Source organism: Pollicipes pollicipes, unplaced genomic scaffold, assembly GCF_011947565.3.
Source record: "Pollicipes pollicipes isolate AB1234 unplaced genomic scaffold, Ppol_2.1 Scaffold_4881;HRSCAF=5763_pilon_pilon_pilon, whole genome shotgun sequence".
NCBI classification, from domain to species: domain Eukaryota; kingdom Metazoa; phylum Arthropoda; class Thecostraca; order Pollicipedomorpha; family Pollicipedidae; genus Pollicipes; species Pollicipes pollicipes.
This window is the reverse complement of record NW_023596576.1, coordinates 35,328,490-35,346,274: the sequence shown is the minus strand read 5'-3', so window position 1 is coordinate 35,346,274 and position 17,785 is coordinate 35,328,490. Positions and strand designations below refer to the sequence as shown.

The 17,785-nt window shown below is 48.8% G+C and overlaps 1 protein-coding gene across 1 annotated transcript in view; it reads right to left on the bottom strand.

Moving 5' to 3' along the window:
• Nucleotides 1-17,785, bottom strand: part of LOC119100304 (uncharacterized) — a gene marked incomplete at its 5' end in the record, with an annotated part of 121,517 nt that overhangs the window by 66,692 nt on the left and 37,040 nt on the right. Inside the window, 1 exon segment of the mRNA XM_037223410.1 lies at nucleotides 14,839-14,883. Coding sequence (XP_037079305.1) covers nucleotides 14,839-14,883 — 45 coding nt within the window.

The following is a 17,785-nucleotide window of genomic DNA, read 5'->3' as shown; positions in this document are numbered from 1 at the left end:
GATAAAAAGAGCAACTGTGCAGAGCGAACTGTGTTATTTTTTAGTGTAAACCACCTAAAACCAGAAAAAAACATAAATCACCACCACCCCATCAGCCACCCTATCGTCGTTTCACGTGACTTGCTGACGGATCGTGCCACCAGGCACAGTTTGTCCGTGTCTCATGTCGATCGGACGGAACGACTACGTAAAGTGAACGTGAGTGTAGACCTCCGTACGTCAAACGGGGTCGCAAGCGTGAAAAACCGTCACACATGGGTGTCACCGCTGTTAAGCCAATGTTTTCCCAAGGTTTGTGGCGTGAAGAGCGAGCAACTGGCAAAAGGGGAAATTATGTATTAATCAGGGACACACGCCACAGGTTTCGCGCATATGCTTTAAAAACTGGTTTGTTGGCCGATCCTCGAAAAATGAGACAAGCACATTGCGATCTTTTGACAGCTGTAAATACACATGCAATGGACGTGTAACGGATGTGACTCAAGCACATGACATGCGTTCTCTTCACCAGCCCATAATTTTATATAGAGGTGTTATCAAAATCTTTAACTGAACGACAATGTTGGCTCCAGCGATGGCCTCATCTCACCATTTCGTGCCATGTGGACAGAGCCCCCGGCACACACAATGATTAAGCGCGATGCACTGAACATGGTACCACAGCTCATTGAATTAAAACAATGTAACAAGACTAGTAGGGAATACTTGTCCACTCATGAGCCTCTATTTTAACATCCGCAAAGTGGGCGTGTCTTTTTCACTTGGCCCGCAGACTTCGAGTTCTCAAGACATCCAGGACTGATCTCGTGTAACACGTATATGGCTTATATTGAGTCATATTTAGCTTTCGCCATTACTTTGATACTTGATTGCCAGTGTAACATACAACGGAGGCGGTATAGTATATTCTGTTGTGTGTACACACATCTGGGCTTTCCAGTAAATCGCGGCTTGTGAGAAGAGCCGGAAATCCAGGCACGTAACTGCGGCTGGATTTATGGCAGTCCCCAGGGAGTCGCTTCTCATGCTGCATACGTGTGCCAGGGATTCGCTGCATAACATCACCTCCAGAGAAAACCTTCAAACGGCTAGAGATACCGCAATGTGCTTTTGATAGATTTTAAGACCGTCATCTCCGGAATACTCAGGAATGAACCCGGAAGTCTAAATTCAGATGAACCCAATCCGCTGCACGCATGAATTGCCGCGACCGCACTAAGAGCCGTAAGGGCGGGGAGGGGCACGCTGGCAACTACCCTGGATTTGTTTTAACTACTGCAACTCAAGTGTTAATGTTTAATTGGGCATCAGCGATGACATTAACGAGAGTGTTCTATGTTACCATGGGTTTTGAACTGAAATGGCGATCTTAAGATCTTTCGGGGCAGTTCACAGCCCTGCCCTTCTTAAGACCTAGACACCTACAGTTTCTGAGCCACACGCCTGCGAATATGGACAGACCATGTCGGGGAGGCTATTTGAAGATCGTCTAGGCATCCATAGAGCAGTATTGCCCTTTTAGAGGTACACCAATTCTTACAAGTGAGCTTATTTCATCATATCTGATAATTGGTTCAATATCTTCAAGTGTGAGACATTCCCTTTAAGACATGGTGATAGGTGAAGTGCGATGTTTTTTATCAAAGTGACTGCGGTGAACTGTGCAAAACCAGTGCAGGGTCGAGCAATGAACGTGAAGGAACTGGGAGCATTTTTTATCGGTTGCCACGGGTCTAGTTATTGTTAGGTCTGAAACACTTCTTGTCGCTGAATTTCATACATTATACGATGGCATGCCCATTGAGCCACGAAGTGCAATCTGAAAATTTTATGTTCTTGCTATGGGTATTGTCTGAACTGAAATCACCAAAACTTCATAGGATTACTCCCGGTGCCTCTGCTTAAAACCCGCCTGTATAAGCTTGAGAGACACTAGTTTTCTGTCAGAATGACTTGCAAAATCCCGGGTGTCATTTTTAACCTGCATTTGATGGTCTACACGGGTGTAACCTTAATGCTACAAATTCGAGGACGTAGCTACATCAACCCAATATTGCAAATACCTTAATGCCAGGTGTGACCATGGCGGTGCATAGAGAGAGTGGTCCAAAACTGGCATTTGCACGCTTAAAGGAAATGTTTCACACCTGAAGATATTACAGCAAACATTATATACCATAAAATAAGCTCACTTATTATTATGGGTATACCTTTAAGACAAAAAGGTCATTCCAGGCAACATCGTTTCTTTGTTTAATGAATATGTTCATCAATTCGTCCTTGTTTGCATACGTTATCGTACCGTGCACAACAATTAATCGAGAGTGAATTGTCGGTCGTTACATCTGGAAACCGTCTTCACGAACGCCAGATATGAACGACGTGACAATTGTGTTTTCCTTGGCCTTGATCGCCGCACGACCATTGAAATAGCAGGATTTGAATGACGTGTAATCATGGCGTCATGGATGCCTGAGTGACCTTGGAATAGTCATCGCGAAATTTTTTTTACACAATTTCGTGGGTGTGTAGCTCAGGAACTAGAGCGGTTTAGGTCTTGGGAAGGGCAGGGCTGTGAATTGCGCCGAATAATCTTCAAGTTTTTTCAAGTTCAGTCCGAAACCCGATACAAATGTGGAACACTCACATTAACATTTTTTGGAAATTTTCATTTCCAAGCCCACGAATATGCTCAAATTGATACAGGCAATGCTATTGCCGATTCGTGCGAAATCAGATTGCATCTGTCTTTCCGGCCCATCCGGTCAGGAAAATTGTAGTGCCTCGCGTAACATTGAATACAATCGTTCTCGCGTTCGTATTGGTCGCACAATCAAATACTTCACCTGCATAGAGATGGCCGTTCGTTTACACGTGCCATCGGTTTAAAGTAATGCATTGCTGGACCTCAAGTCCCGAATGCGCTGTGACAGTCAGGGCGATGATCCTCCAAAATGTTAGTAAAACCATCCATATTTGATGCAGGGCATCGCGCAATGACACGGGCTCGTATTGGAATATGTGACCATCCACAGGTGTTTTAACTCCAGTTATGGCTAGGAGACGCGCCAAAAACGTCTTGAGGTTTACTTTATTGAAAAAGAAGACCTGCGATCGAGATCTATAGAACTTGTCCTACTGACGTTATACTATGACCTTGTATTGGCACTTGATCGGTACAGTCAGACCAGGTAATGAACGAAATTGAACAATTCAAAACCAGAATGGAACAATCGAGCTTCTAATTATAAACGAGCAACTCATGCACAAGCGTTGGCGTACGTTGTTTGCCGGTCCAGCATATGTATGCACTGCGCGAGAAGCAGCTGAGAATTTCCGTACGGAGACGAGTTTTATTGGTTTCCAGGTCCGCCAAGAAAATCGCATCACTTCATTTAAAGCCTTTGAAAGTGTCTCAGATGGCTCCAAGATGTTGATCGCTCTCCAACCCCAATTCCCATGTATGCATGGGTCAGTCTCATAGTTGCCCGCGAATTTCATAGCATATTTAACTGACAGACCATTTTGGAGCCGCCTGATGCGACTAGATTCATTGGTTTTTACATTTTCCGCTATTTTGCTTTTGTAAAATACGGTGGTTTTTGCTCCAAGTCAGCGCAACTCGCGTTGGATATGATTTGCATTCTGTCCAGTTATGCTTGGCCTGTAGAGGTACCTGGTTTGGAAACGTGGCAGTTGTACCGACCTATGTGCGACAGACTGGTGCCACTAATCACTGAAGTGTGACACGTCTTGATAGAGACTGCATAATCGCTCTTCATGGCCTAGTATGACCTCGCTTAGCATAGCTGAATCTGACTGGAACCTTACACTAGTGTGCAAACCAACCCAAACCAGGAATAAGCGCTGCGAATTTCTGCATACCAAAGCCCCCGCGCAGGCCTTCGCCTACCTCATTTGTTTTGCGACCTCACCTGACGTTGAAGACCGCATTTTGTAGTGCACAAAACCTCATAACAAGCTCTGAAAGTTTGATTGTTTGAACTGCAACAGTTCCAGCTGTTTAAGAAACTTCGGGCTCTGTCGTTGTTTCTCCTAACCTTCACCTAACCAGGCTGGCGCGGGCTTATACGTCTTTTTGAACGTTCATACAGAGCTAACGCAAAAGGTGACTGGTCAAGGCAGGGCCAATGACGCATTTATAGACGGTAACTTTGGACAGTTCATTTTCTTGGAGTGCATAACTACGCAGCAGACAGAGAACTGTTAACGGCTGATTTAGGTGTTCAGTATGGTAGTGGGATCAAAGCTGTGAACCTATAAAATTGGGCAAACAGATTCAAAAGTAGGGTGGCCTTTACCATGCGTTCCAAAACAGATTGACCGATGTTGTCTGCTCTCATCTCTTTCTTGGACAAACCTGGCCGCGCAAAACGTCAATAGTCTCGAACACGCCTGTGACATTTGATCACATATCTCAGTTAAAGAAATGAATTTATAGCCCCAGTAGTCTCGTGATGCGTTGTTGTAATGCCATATTTGACAACAAATTCATCTACCGTGACGGACGGAAACCTGATAAATGTAATGTACATGTGCATGGAAGCAGTTTCATCATAACACAGAACAAAATTATAAAAGAATTGCGAAAAGCATTTAAAGGGCGTTGACTAGTAGTTTCCCAACGCATATTCATACTTTACGTGTTGCATATCAAGGATCATGTCTTAAACTACTTATGAAATGGCAGCAAAAAGGTAGCCTTCACCACGGAAACCTGCTAACAAAGCGCTTCAAAACAACACGAAACTAAAAGTCAAGCTTTCGCAACAGCGCCGGGTCCCGTGGGCTGCGCATCGGCACAAGTGGAGACGCCTTGCGTCGATCATGGGTGCGTTCTCAACGCATATCACGAACCTCAAATCATCAAACGGGCAAAAGAGGTGCTTGTGTTTTAAATGGCACAAACACTGCATTTCAATCAAAACGGTCTGGAATGCGTTTTATTGGCGCGCGTTGATTTACACCACTGCCAATCTGCGTGCGTCCCAGTAAAAGACGTACCTGCGAGGGCAATTATGCGTATATATCACCTGTTGGCTATGGAATAAAGCAGAGCTTTGCTTCCACTATAAAGGAGTGCGAAATCTGTTCGCATTTAAAGTGTGCTAGGAGCATGACGCACATGCATTATAGGTGTAGCAAATTTAACGACGAAGATACCTTAGATGCCTTAGTGCCTAAAGACATCTTAGGCAAATGGGCATACACGTATAATGGAACATATGAAACTGCTTTCATATGCGGCTAAGACGCTCGGGGAAGTCCTCAGCGCTTAGATCTTGTACTTGCGTGCGTGAATTAATTTGGTCAGGTTCGTATGCGCGTAAAGCGAAACACGATGAGTGACGGAAATGCAGACGCTCGCAATAGCATAGGTGGCTTTTGGCAACAAAGGAAAGTCCCTCTGGCATCGCGGGAAGAGTCAAGACGGGGATGGGGAGAACAGGAGTGCCCCGCAGGTTACCATATAGGCCCCTAACAACAGCTCAGACGCCCCCGAGCAAATGCCAGGAAATCAGGGGCAACATGGAAGACTCCTTAGCGATCGAAGTGCCCTGGCAAGTGCATATAGAGGGTCTTTGGCAGCAGCGTTGGGCCCCTGAACAGCGTAATGTGCCGTACAACCTCCCCCAACCACCATTCTCTCAATCAGCGAAGAACGTGTCTCCTGCTCAAGGGACTTTTATTTTCGCCTTGGGCGGACTCGTAGCTAGCAGACACAAGGATTCCACAATTTTTCGCGTTTTATGTTTAAATAATCTGCGCCCGTCGGTCATGGACCCTTGCAGGCTCCTTCGGGATCCAAGAGATCCAGCAAGGGTAGGAAGGTAACGACACTGCTATAACTCATGCAGGTAGCGACACTGCCATATATTCCTTTGAAAACGTTTTGTTATGAAACTTGCATTAATGCAGAACAAAATGCGACCTGTGCTGTAAGAGCTACTGTTGTGAGCACGCGCAGCCGGCCCGGCGGCACAGCACGCGGTCCCTGCCGTGTCGCCGCGCGGCCTCTGCCGCGCGGTGGAATGCGGCCGGTGGAACCTACCGCCGCGGGCGCTGACCGCCGTCCCGCGGCGGACCGTACGGGACGCGTGATAGGTGCGTGTATGCAAGCTGACTTATGAGTGGTAGTTCACCCGAACGTAACGTTATGTCGTGCCTGCCTGGGGCAGGACGCCACTGGAGTCGGCCCAATGCAGATCGCTACGTCGCTACACGTCTCTCTCTGACCGAGCTGAGCTAAACCGCTGGACGAAGACATCACACTACCTAAATTCCTCTGGGGTGAGATCTAATTTCACATGTTGCAAGGGAACTGCTTGATTAGGCAGTTTGCCACATCTATTGGTCCTGGCATGCCCCAACCGAGACTAGTTGTCTGAATGGCCGAATTGGTCACTATTTCTTGCTCATCCTTGGGTCATATATAATATTGAGTCTTTTGCAGCAGCTGCATGCTGTTTGGGCTTGCCACTTCAACAGTTTGTGCTTCAATAACTAGCAGTGCTATGGTCAGCGGCATAATCTAAAACATCAACGTCTGCGTTGATTACACTTTTAACTTCGCTGAGGTTTTACCAAATATATGCGCCGTCGTACCTTGGTGCTTAGTCTCGAGAAACTCAGGCAAGATTGTTTGCGCATTTTCAGTGCATGGCACATTTATTGTGCCTTTTTTAAGTGAAGTAGTTCGTAGTTGTAAGTTGTATACTTTTGGGAAAGGGAGCTGGATTATACGATCCTACGTCAAACATATACGATCTTATACAACTAAAGCTTTGTTCTTTGGGAAGCTGATTATTGATTATGCAATCGCAGTGGAAAAAGCGCATGGAAAAGTGTCCCAACAAGCCTCCGCTTCCTCTTGGACAAGCGTGGTGTTACGGCATCGTAAGCTGAAGTAAAGTTCCTTAAGTGGCAACTTTTCAGTTTTTTTTTGCCTCTGGAGTACGATCGGGAATGCGTATTAAAATGCATTTCCTTTCCGTTCTAAGAAAATAGAGTCGAACCTTTGGGGCGTGGTGACATTTTAAAAGAAGCATACCGTCTTTTCGTACTTTTCATCTATTATTGGATCAGATGCGTACTACCTGATCGTCAATGCCAGTTTTTCCCAAATCCTTTGAAAAGTTTAGATTTGTATTTGAAGTAGCCACTCCTGCGAGAAAACACTTAGTGGCGGCTCGTTGCTCACAACTATGAAAGTAATACAATTTATTTGCGTTGTTTTTTTCCAACGTGTGCGTTCTACAATGTTTTCAGCCTACTAACTTGTAAAAATGATTGCATCAACAATGCTGTGAAGGCTTGAAACGTTCTTTTTATGGGAAATACATGAAAACATAAGGCCATTATCCAGATAATTTAATGAAACGTTATACTTTCCCCTATGGCTTTTGCCACAATGACTGGCTTCTCGAAGCGCACTTTGGCTTCGAGAAAAGGGGTATCACATGGTCTATTGGGATGCACCAGCTCAAACTTCCAACCAATGTGCTCCTCGGTGACTGGACGTCGCCGTCCGCTGTGCTAATCACAGACGTTCATTAGCACTGATGTGATCCATCAGCACAAATGGGCAGACTTCCTGTGGCCCCCGTAGAGGTGCCACAGAAAGCCCACAGGACCACCACATGCAGGTTATAACGGCTCAAAAATGGTACGTCTGAACCGTAACAGCTGACAACGCACAGCAGATTTTGCCGTAGCTGCGACGACAGCGGTTGTTATGGCAACGGCCGTCGCCGCAGGTGCAGTTGTCGTGGACCGGGATACTGATTGAGCATAACAAGGAAGGAAGAAGTGTGGTGCTGTTACAAAGCGTTAGCATCGTAATTTAGACTCTAGATAAACAGAATTAGCGTCATGATTTTGTCTTGCTGATGCTGTAGTGGCGCTCCTCAGTGCTATCAAAAGACGTAAATTGTCCTAAAGTTTCACATAAGTATACTTTTGAAATATTCCCAATAGGTGTGACCCCTCTTTTAACCCTCGTCTTAATTCTCATTTGTCATATGGCGGACTGGCAGAGGGCGGGGAGAGGTACGTGCCACACACCCCTGCCGTTTCCAAACAAATAAAGATAGAATTTAGTAAAAATACTGGTGAATTGGTATCGACGAGATGCCGTAATTTATACTAATTTTGATGTTGTTAGGCAAATGATAACCACATCATGCCAAGTCCAACGTCAAATTTTCCAGAAAATTGCACTGTTTCAACTTAACAACATTATAGATACGAGGCTATGACTCGTGGCAACATGAAACCTAGACAGGCGCGTTCCTCGCCCGTGTGTGAGTGCGATGGTGTATTCTGTGTGTTTTGAGCATATTTTTATGATACATGGCTTCGTTTATGCAACGATGATGGCCCACCGCGCGCGTTCCGCAGCATCGTCGAGCGCCGGCCGCCGCCCGCGCCGGCAGTAGATCACCGTGCAGTGTTCTTAAAAACCGCGGCGGCTTCGAGTTCAGAAAAGCTATGAAAACGTTTTTGATCCCAAAACACACGCAATAAATGCCCTATAGGCTGCTGCAAATTTGGGTACGATTGAACGGCATGCCGGAAAAGTATCCTCAAAAACCTAACAAACCATTCCCCCTTCTCCACCAGGGTGAGGGTTAGCAGGTTTCAGATTTCATGCGATCACAGCCCACTGGACTGGTATTACTAATAAACACTAGCGTTCGTTAACGTCGTGGAATGTTCCGCATAATACAGCCTAGCTCGATGTGATGTCGACACTCACAACATCCACGGTGTAACACAATACAGTTCGAGCCAGCGCCGTACAGAGCGCGTACGTGACCGACGCCATCACAATTAGGGCAGCGCAGCGCGTCGCCCCGGCGTCCGCGAGCGGCCGCCCGTCAGCCGGCCGAGCACTGATGCATGCCGAGCTTCCGGCCGTTCGGCCGCCCGTGTCGTACCAATCATTTCCCCATCGGACCGCATTGTGGTGGGACAAACACGCGCCGGGGGGACGAGCCAACTGGTGACCCGAAGCCGGCCGACGGGCAGGCGGGGCCGAGCGTCGGCTCAGCGGCCGCGGCCGCGCGCGGGCAGGCAGCACAGGGGGCCGTCGGGGACGCGCCGACGGGAGGCCGCCGGGTGTGGCCAGTGCCAGGGCGACGAGCACGACCATAGCTGCGTCTCACGCTCAGCTCCAGCACCATGAATATGTATGGATAGCCTGACGACTCGCTGAGTACATTATCAGCCGAGCCTTTCCCATTACCACGTCCTCAGTGTTCAAACACGGACACCGCCTGCTGAGCCGCCCCTCGTCCTGGTTCACTGGAGCACTCAGCGGGCCGCCTGCTCAGCGGCGTGCTAGAGTAAAGCAGAGCAGCGCGCGGCCTGCCGTGCCCTGGCTGGCAGGGAGGGAGGGGCGTCGGTCATGCGGCCGTTATCACTGTTCAATGTGTCGGCGGCGGCGGGGGCGCGGTCGGTGGCCGCGCTCGGACAGCTGCATCGATCTCTCGGGCGGCGGCAGCGGCGGCGGCGGCGGCGGCGGCGGCGGCGGCCCAGCTGAGGCCGTAGCGCCGCAGCCACCAGCTCCTTAACCGGCCCCGCGCGCGGCGACGGACGGGCCTGGGATGACGTCCGGCCGGGGAGAGCGCTGGCGGACGCCGCTGGCCGCCGGATGTCCGCCACACATTTAGCGGACGTCGCTTTGTGCTAAGCGGGGATTTAAATGGCACCAGGGCGGTTCTGCGACGTTTCGCGTGATCTCACAATTTGTGCTTGCAACGTCACGGCAAGGGGGTTGCTTTGCTCCTCATGTAATACTTCGTTTACACCTCAAGTCTGGCGCCGTCCCGCTGTGGCCAACACCGCTTCGTCGGGATCAGCATTGCCAGAACTTTCCATGACGATCAAAACCGTCCCATTAAACACTAATATAAATCACTTTAATCTTATTACCGGACATCGGAGGATGGAATGTGCTGGGATCAGCCGTTAACTCACGGTTTTCCGATCAGACCCTGCTCATGGCAACATAATCATTGCCACTAAAGCTATTCCGGGAAATGGAAACTGGAGCCCAAAACTGTTGCGGGGTCTGCTGCGACTCTGATGGCTTGGTTCCAATAATACACAGCTGCAACCAGGACCCATGTTAACAAGCTAAATGGAGAGAGGGAATTTCCCACCATTGACCGCATATCCTCCCCCCCACACCCACACCCCGCAGCAACCAGCAAAAGAACCCTTTGCCCAGTGAAACGGCTCCTAACGTTGCTCTGCCAGCAGTTCACGCCCGACTTTGTCTGTGTCGCGTCTTAGGCAGAGACTGTGAGCAGCATACGTCTGTAGTCAGGCAGCTATTCGTAGATGAAAAAGGAGAAAAACATACTGGGCGCGGAACTGTTTTTGAAATGTCAGACAGGTTTCAATTTCCGTCATCTGGCGTTTCCCCGACGTAGATGGGTGCAAAGATTTGGCCGAGGATATCACCAAAACCGTCTTTTTATGCTTGGGACGATTCTGCTGTTTCCATTCCTTTTCATCGCTTGAAAAGGATGGCATGTATTCACGAACCCACCGCCGTGGAAGCGTAATGGCTGAGTGATTGGCATCTTCGAATCCCACGTGGAAAGCCCTGGATCGAGTCCTTACTGCGCCACGGCCCTTGAGCGCTGCCATGACCAATGTAGCCGCTGACGCTCCATAAAAGGGTGCACACCGATGTGGATCACTTCTTTTAAAAGAGACACCATCACCTGAAATGGCCTGCCGTTGTTGGGCATCCTGACATCGTCTCTTCATGGTGACGTCGTCTGCTGAGGACGTTCGGGCAGGACAGGCTGGCGTCGCCTTCACAATCAGACAGTGATGCGGCGCTAATACGCCAACATCGTGGCATTCACTGACACATGGAAGACTGAGGTTAGATTCATGATCTTCCCAACTCAGTAAAGAAAAGTGAGCAGCACTTCATAGCGGAATTCCTACTCTTAAGGAATTACTTACAACATCTCCTGCATGGTCTGAGGCGTCACCGGCTTTAACATCAGCTAGCGGGGAGAGGTGCTACTTGATGCTGTCGACACCCACCTATCTGAGGATTTGCTGTTGATCTAGAGCTTGGAGACTCTTCTTCAACTTATTTGTCGCTACGTTCAAGTTCCTGCCATTGCCGGATCACAGCTTGTAGACGGTGCCTAGTCTGACACAGAAGCTTGAGACCGCCATCAAGGCCGCGTCGGTGTCAAGACTGTCCGTCATCTTGATAAGCAAGGCGATTCAGCTGATGCCGGAAGTTGGGTCACTGGAGCCGATTGAGCCTGGACCTTTCGGATGATGCGTACCTGGCACCTAGCCACCACTGTGGGGCTTGTTCTCCGTGCCGGAGACACCCAACATAGCCATCTCAGCTCCGCTAGCACAACTTGGTGCGCGCGATGACCTATCTTCTTGTGCGGTTGCTGTGTAAGTAGTTGGACGTACTGATGGTGGCGAGGCAGGATCGTAAGATAAGTGGTGGCATGGCACAGATCAGGCGAACGTTTGACTGGCTGATTAGCCATTCGCTGACGTTTGGTGATACATATCGGATTACGAAGCAGCATCCAGCCGTTCCCAGGTCTCCGAAACACCTGACGATGGCCGGAGAGTCAACGGACCGAAACATTGTGTACGAACTGGCACACCCGACGAGAACGATAGTCCGAACAATTAATCTATCCGTAAACGCAGGTGACTTCGATGTACTCCTCTAAGTTCTCCAGACCAGAAGCGTGGTTACAAACCTTCACAGTACTTGCAGTTACCTCTAACTGAGTCATACTGAGTCATAATCATCAACATACCCGTCACACATCACGAGTACAATGTTTCAAGGTTGTACGAAAACAAATGGTGATGAGAACGTACTTAACGATAGCTTGTGCGAAGATTTAAGTAACGTCATTGGTTTTTCCAATGAATTTTTACCACCCTATGTCACATGGGTGCGACTGTAATCTTTGGGAGTAAGGGTAGGGAGGGGAGACAGCTTTCTTCCGAGTTACTGGCCAACCAGCCTTTTATGGCCTCTATATGTCATACATGCATGCCATGTGATTAGATAGAATCGGACGGCATGGGACTTGACCTAATGGAGCCGGACGCTGCAGAACAGGGCTGGACGAAACATGAAGGGACGTGATGAGGCTAGGATGGAACGTGACATGACCGAACAGAGCCAGATGGCGCTAGACGGGACAGGACGGTACCGGATTGGAACTGGAGAGACCTGATGGGATCGGGTGGAACCGGAGACGGCCTGGGATCGGGCAGGACTAGACAGAGCCCGACGGGAACAGACAAGACCAGACGCGATGAGATCGAACCGAACGGTAAGCAGCGTTACTGATGGGAACTGAACGGAACAGGACGGAGCCCGATGGGACCAGACAAGGCCATACGCTATGAGATCGAACCGAACGGTAAGGAGCATTACTGATGGGAACTGAACGGAACAGGACGGAGCCTGACGAGACCAGGATGGGACCGAACTGGGCGAGAAGGCTCCGATCTGGTCCCGTCTGTCACCGTATGGTCCCATCTAGTCCCATCTGGCCTCACCTGGTTCTTTCCGGTCCCTCCAGAATCGTATGGTTCCGCTCGGTTCCGTCTGGTTGGGTCTGGTCCAGTTCGGTCCCGTCCATCCGTCCAGTCCTGGCCGGTACTTTCTTGCCGCGTTCAGTCCCGTCTAGTCCCGTCTGCTCCCGCCTCGCCCCGTCGAGCTTCGTCCAGTCCCATCTAGTTTCGTCCAGCCCTGTCCCATCGCGTCATGTCCCGTGCGGCACCGTCCAGTCTCGTGCCAAAAAATTTAGAGCTTTTCTGAGTTTTTGCAATTCTTAAACCTGAATTTTGCAGCATAACCTAAAAAACTTGCTGTTATACTACAGAGCACACATAATGTTCATTTTTCTGCCGTAGCATTCACAAAAAAAGTAACGAAAAACTCATTTGTCATGGTGTGTGCATCAGTGTCTGGAAACTGTTTTTAACACATTGCATCCCTTACTTCAGCCCTAAAGGTCGGTATAATGATTGCCTCTTCAGTCACCACATTCTCCGCCCACGATAATGCATAAATAGCGTCAACGTTTGTGCCCGGATGACATAATCTGCTTAATTTAAAACATCAAACGACATAAAGATGTCGAAGAACTTTCCGCCATCTACGATCTTGTGATATTTTGGGATCTGAGATTGTGTGGAAGGATCTCCTGTGATTTGGGATTTTGGAAGTTATGTCGAAGGATCTTCTGGGGAAAAGGATCTGGAAAAACAAACTGTCAGAACACTTTGGAAGCTCTACAATTTTTTCTCAAAAAATCTTCTGGAGTTTTGCATCTTTTTCGGGGGTACAAGTATTTCCCTGTTGCAGATGACTGAGAGGAGAGCCGTAATGCCTCTCATAGGCTGGAGGTGATAAAAACACCCGCCTGGCCAACGTTAATGCCCAACTGTGGACCTGATCAGTTTTCCTCTGAAAATACCCCGCCGTGAGCCGCCATCTCAATGCTCTGTTGACAACAGCCAACTGTAAACGGGCCGGATTAGCGCAGCGGCAGCCGCCGATGGCCGCCGCCAGTGGCAGCCGCCTTTAGACTCGAGGCACGTGCTCGGAGCCTCCTCTTCGGAGGGGGGGGGGGGGAGGGGAGGAGGCGGTGTCGCCTCCACGGGAGCCGACGCGAGACCGCCCGCCACCCAGGAAATGGATGCATCCTGACGCGGGGTGACTGGCACAGGATATAGCTGAAATTACACTGAATAAGATACCCGAGGCGGTCTTGATGAGACCGTTTCAGTGTGATGACGGGATCGAAATTTATTGGTGCTGCTGAATTGATTCAGGAAATGTCGGACATGCTCGTAGAGCGACTTGCCGTTTTTGGAAAAGTGCCATCAGGAAAACTGAAGAGATGCTTAGGAAGAAGCGTGGAGTTTTTTCCCTTCCTGAATGGCTACAAATTTGACATTATGACGTGGAATATTGCCAGAGTAAGCAGCGCGTGAGTGAAGTATGTTACGAATACATAGGCAATTGCGCTACCACGACGTACGACGTGGGGGAGGAAATGGCAGTCCCATATGACTGATGAGCTTCGTAAAGGAATTGCACCATCATTGTAGTGTGCCAGGAACAATAGGTGATAAGCTGCTTTAAAGATAAACAGGTTATCTCGAGATGTGCTCGTGACATCTCTAGCTAACTTACGCTTTAAGCAAGGCTAATTCAAAGTATTCTATGTATTCTTTTGAGCAAAATGGGGAAACAGTGAAAGCACATTAACCACAAGTGTTATAAGTCGGTAAGTTACGCAATTAAGCAGCGGCCTTCAAACACCTTCACTGTGCCGAACTGGTTGCGTCTGCAGTTACTTCAACCAAAGGAACCGTATTGTCCGACTTCTGAGACGTGGCGCGTTAGGAGCCGACTTCTTCGCTCAACACGCCTCGCAACGTGCCAAGGTTGAGTGCAAAATGCCACCTTACATATGTGGCAAGAACCCAACAGTACAAATCTCTGTCATCCCTTGCATTACAATGAGATACCGCACATATGAATGGACTAAATCCATTGGTGGGATACACGGATGAGATGACTTATGTATTTTTTATTACTGCGATGTCGTCCTCACTCCTGTACATCTGAAGGAGTGATTGGGCCTGCATAGAATACGTCAAAGTTTTCATTACGTTTCCAATGTGTCATGCACCATTCGCCATAACGCATCATGCGCACATGATTGAATCACAAAACCCCGGGATGCACTGAAGGCGGGTTGTGAAACAAATGTTACTTACATGTTCCACCCACACGTTCGTAGTCAAGATCTGATCCTTCAGATTCTGAAAACATACCGGTGCATTAGTTCATTCAGTACAGCGGCGGGCAATGGATCGTGAAAACATGACTACTCGCTGTAATTGGCAGGCTGGTCAGACTCATCAGCATTCATATTTGATTGAATAAAACGATAACTAGTTAGCTTCAGTTATAAACAATCCGATGAGGGTGATATAAAACGTGGGCGGTTTCACACATCGGGGCCACATAGACAGCTGGCTTTACCTGCATGCTCTTGGTGCATACAGAATTGACACCAATTACACAAAATTAAAACATCTGTTGTTTTAAGCCGTCTTAAAGAGACCATTATTTCATAAGTCACTACTATAGTGTTTGTCAGACGCCTACTAAACTAGAGAGGACACGCATGCAACGTCAAGTTCTCAAAGTTTTTGTTACAGTTTTGCTGTACAGATGTCTGAACAGATAGTGACGTCTTCCATGAAAAGAACGTCTGGCCTTGATATTCAACACATTTCGAATGGAGACACAGCTGCTTTTCGAGCAGACGCGTCATGGAAACAACGGGCAAGACGAGTTCACGACCAGTCGTGACTTTAGATTTGTCAAAACCAGATCGATAATCCCTGCCTGGGGCAGACAGAGACAAACTAACGGCTCCAGTTTGACCATTTTCCAGCCATAGACTAAAGGCTCCGGTGGACCATATGCCAGCCATAGACTAACGGCTCCGGTGGAGCTTATGCCGGCCATAGACTAACGACTCCGATGGAGCATATGCCAGTCAAAGACCAACGGCCCCGATGGAGCATATGCCAGCCATAGACTAACGGCTCCAGTGGAGCATATGCCAGCCATACACTAACGGCTCCGGTGGAGCTTATGCCAGCCATAGACTAACGGCTCCGATGGAGCATATGCCAGTCAAAGACCAACGGCTCCGATGGAGCATATGCTAGCCACAGACCAACGGCTCCGATGGAGCACACGAGATCGAACGCGAGCGCGAGTTTACCCACACCGTTTCCACCGATGCGTTTTCAGATCCCTGAGTCTTGTCAGATGGATTGCATCACCGACAGGAAATGGTTATGTTCGCTGGCCCGGCCAGTGCCAGCAGCGGAAGCCAACGATCTGCCATGGAGACCCATGGTCTGGTCCGATGCTGCATCCCGCGTCGCCAGTTTACAATTCCCAGACAAACAGCGGCCATCCCATCCCGACTTCAGGCCCCGAGCTGCCGAAACCCTTCATCAACGATTTGTTTTAGCGCTGCGGACACGTTTGCCGCTGATTTATGTGTGACTGCGAACCAGACCCGTTCGTTTAAGAGCATGCAGCTGTTGTGTTCGGTGATACGCGAACTTCCGCTGCGCGTCGTGAGCGAAGCAGATATCCATCCTGTGCAGGACGTTCAACGCCCGGACAGCAGTAGACACACCCAGCTCATTCGGTGACGTGTGCGTTTGGCACGTGACTGAAATCCAAATCTGTTTCCTCAGCTACTTAGCTTTCTGGTGGCATATCGGGGAGCGGAGATGGGCAGAAAGTGTTGAGCTGTGCACCCAGAAAAACAAAGTTCAAATTGTATGCTTCTGCGGACGACTCTACGCATCATTTGGTGATTGAGCACAGCAAATTTTGTCTTATAGAGTTCCCCAAAACCACGAGCGTGGCAGCTGCTCACCGCGACAACGGCCATTTCGGCGGCATGCCACATTGGTTAAGGACATCCCAGTACCAATACGCTCTGCTCGAAAGCTTAACTAACATCAACATAATTATGAACTTCAATGCGCTATCAGTTGTAACGTAGTTGCAATGTCTCCACAAGTTTTGAATGTATTATGGATCTTAACGCAGTCATTACAAATGTTATGAATTGGTAATTATTATTCTGACAATGATCGAACTACCATGTACCAGGAGATGCTGGGTAAGCGATGTCAACAAGGAAGCACTGGCGATATTGACAGGACTGTAAGTTGGCAAAATTTCCAGTTTTGTGACTTGCTTTTAATATGCACATATCCATACCTCATAGTACTTTAACTGATACCTCCTGGTCTACGGAGGGCTGACTTGTTGCCAGCATACGTTTTTCCAACTCAACAAACCATGCCAAAAAGCCAGGAGATCAATGGCTGTCCTGCTTACATCAAGGCGTCACGGATAATCACCACGGCAAAGGTGAGAGGTACCTGAGTTTTCCGTAGCAGCCACGCGTTCCAGCCACATAAACACACACATATAACTTTAGGGGCATTTAGTGAAATTGGCTGCGTGACACCAAAACAAAACGATAACACTAAAGCCGATTGTGTTTACAACACACTTAGCCGGCAACGGATAGGAGAATTCAAGGAGACAAACGAACGGAGCCTAGGTTAGAAAGATAAGGTGGTAGAGAGACGCAGTAGTTGTATTAATAGCAGAAAATGCAAAAGAACAAGATAAAAAGTGAAAAGTACAAGGTAGGGGCAATTCAACGGAAAAGGAGTGGGGAGGGAGGGGGGAGGACCAGAGAAAGGGAGTGAGAGGGAGCGGGAATTAACTGTCTCTGGTCGGCGTCGCTCCCAGCACTGCCTTCCTGTTCGCAATGGATCGGCGCCGCCTCAATTTTCCTGCTGTCACGTGCCACCAGCGCAAGCTTTCTGCCAGGGACATGCGACCACCGGCGCGGAGATTGCTAATTACCGAAAATCGAATGTCTGTTTCACCGGCGGGTGGTGCCGTCCACTCAGGACGGATTGAGCCCAAAGGGGGGCAGCCGAGCGATCTCTGAGAGGGAGCTCCCCTGGAAGCCGCGCTTTCGGGGCGTGTCGGTCGAGAGTCGGTAGCTGGAGTTATCATCCGGACGTTCACTGCAATGAGTGATGGTGCAATGGTCACCTCGGAGGGGAAAGCTCTTAATCAAAACTGCAATTCATCGTGGGCACC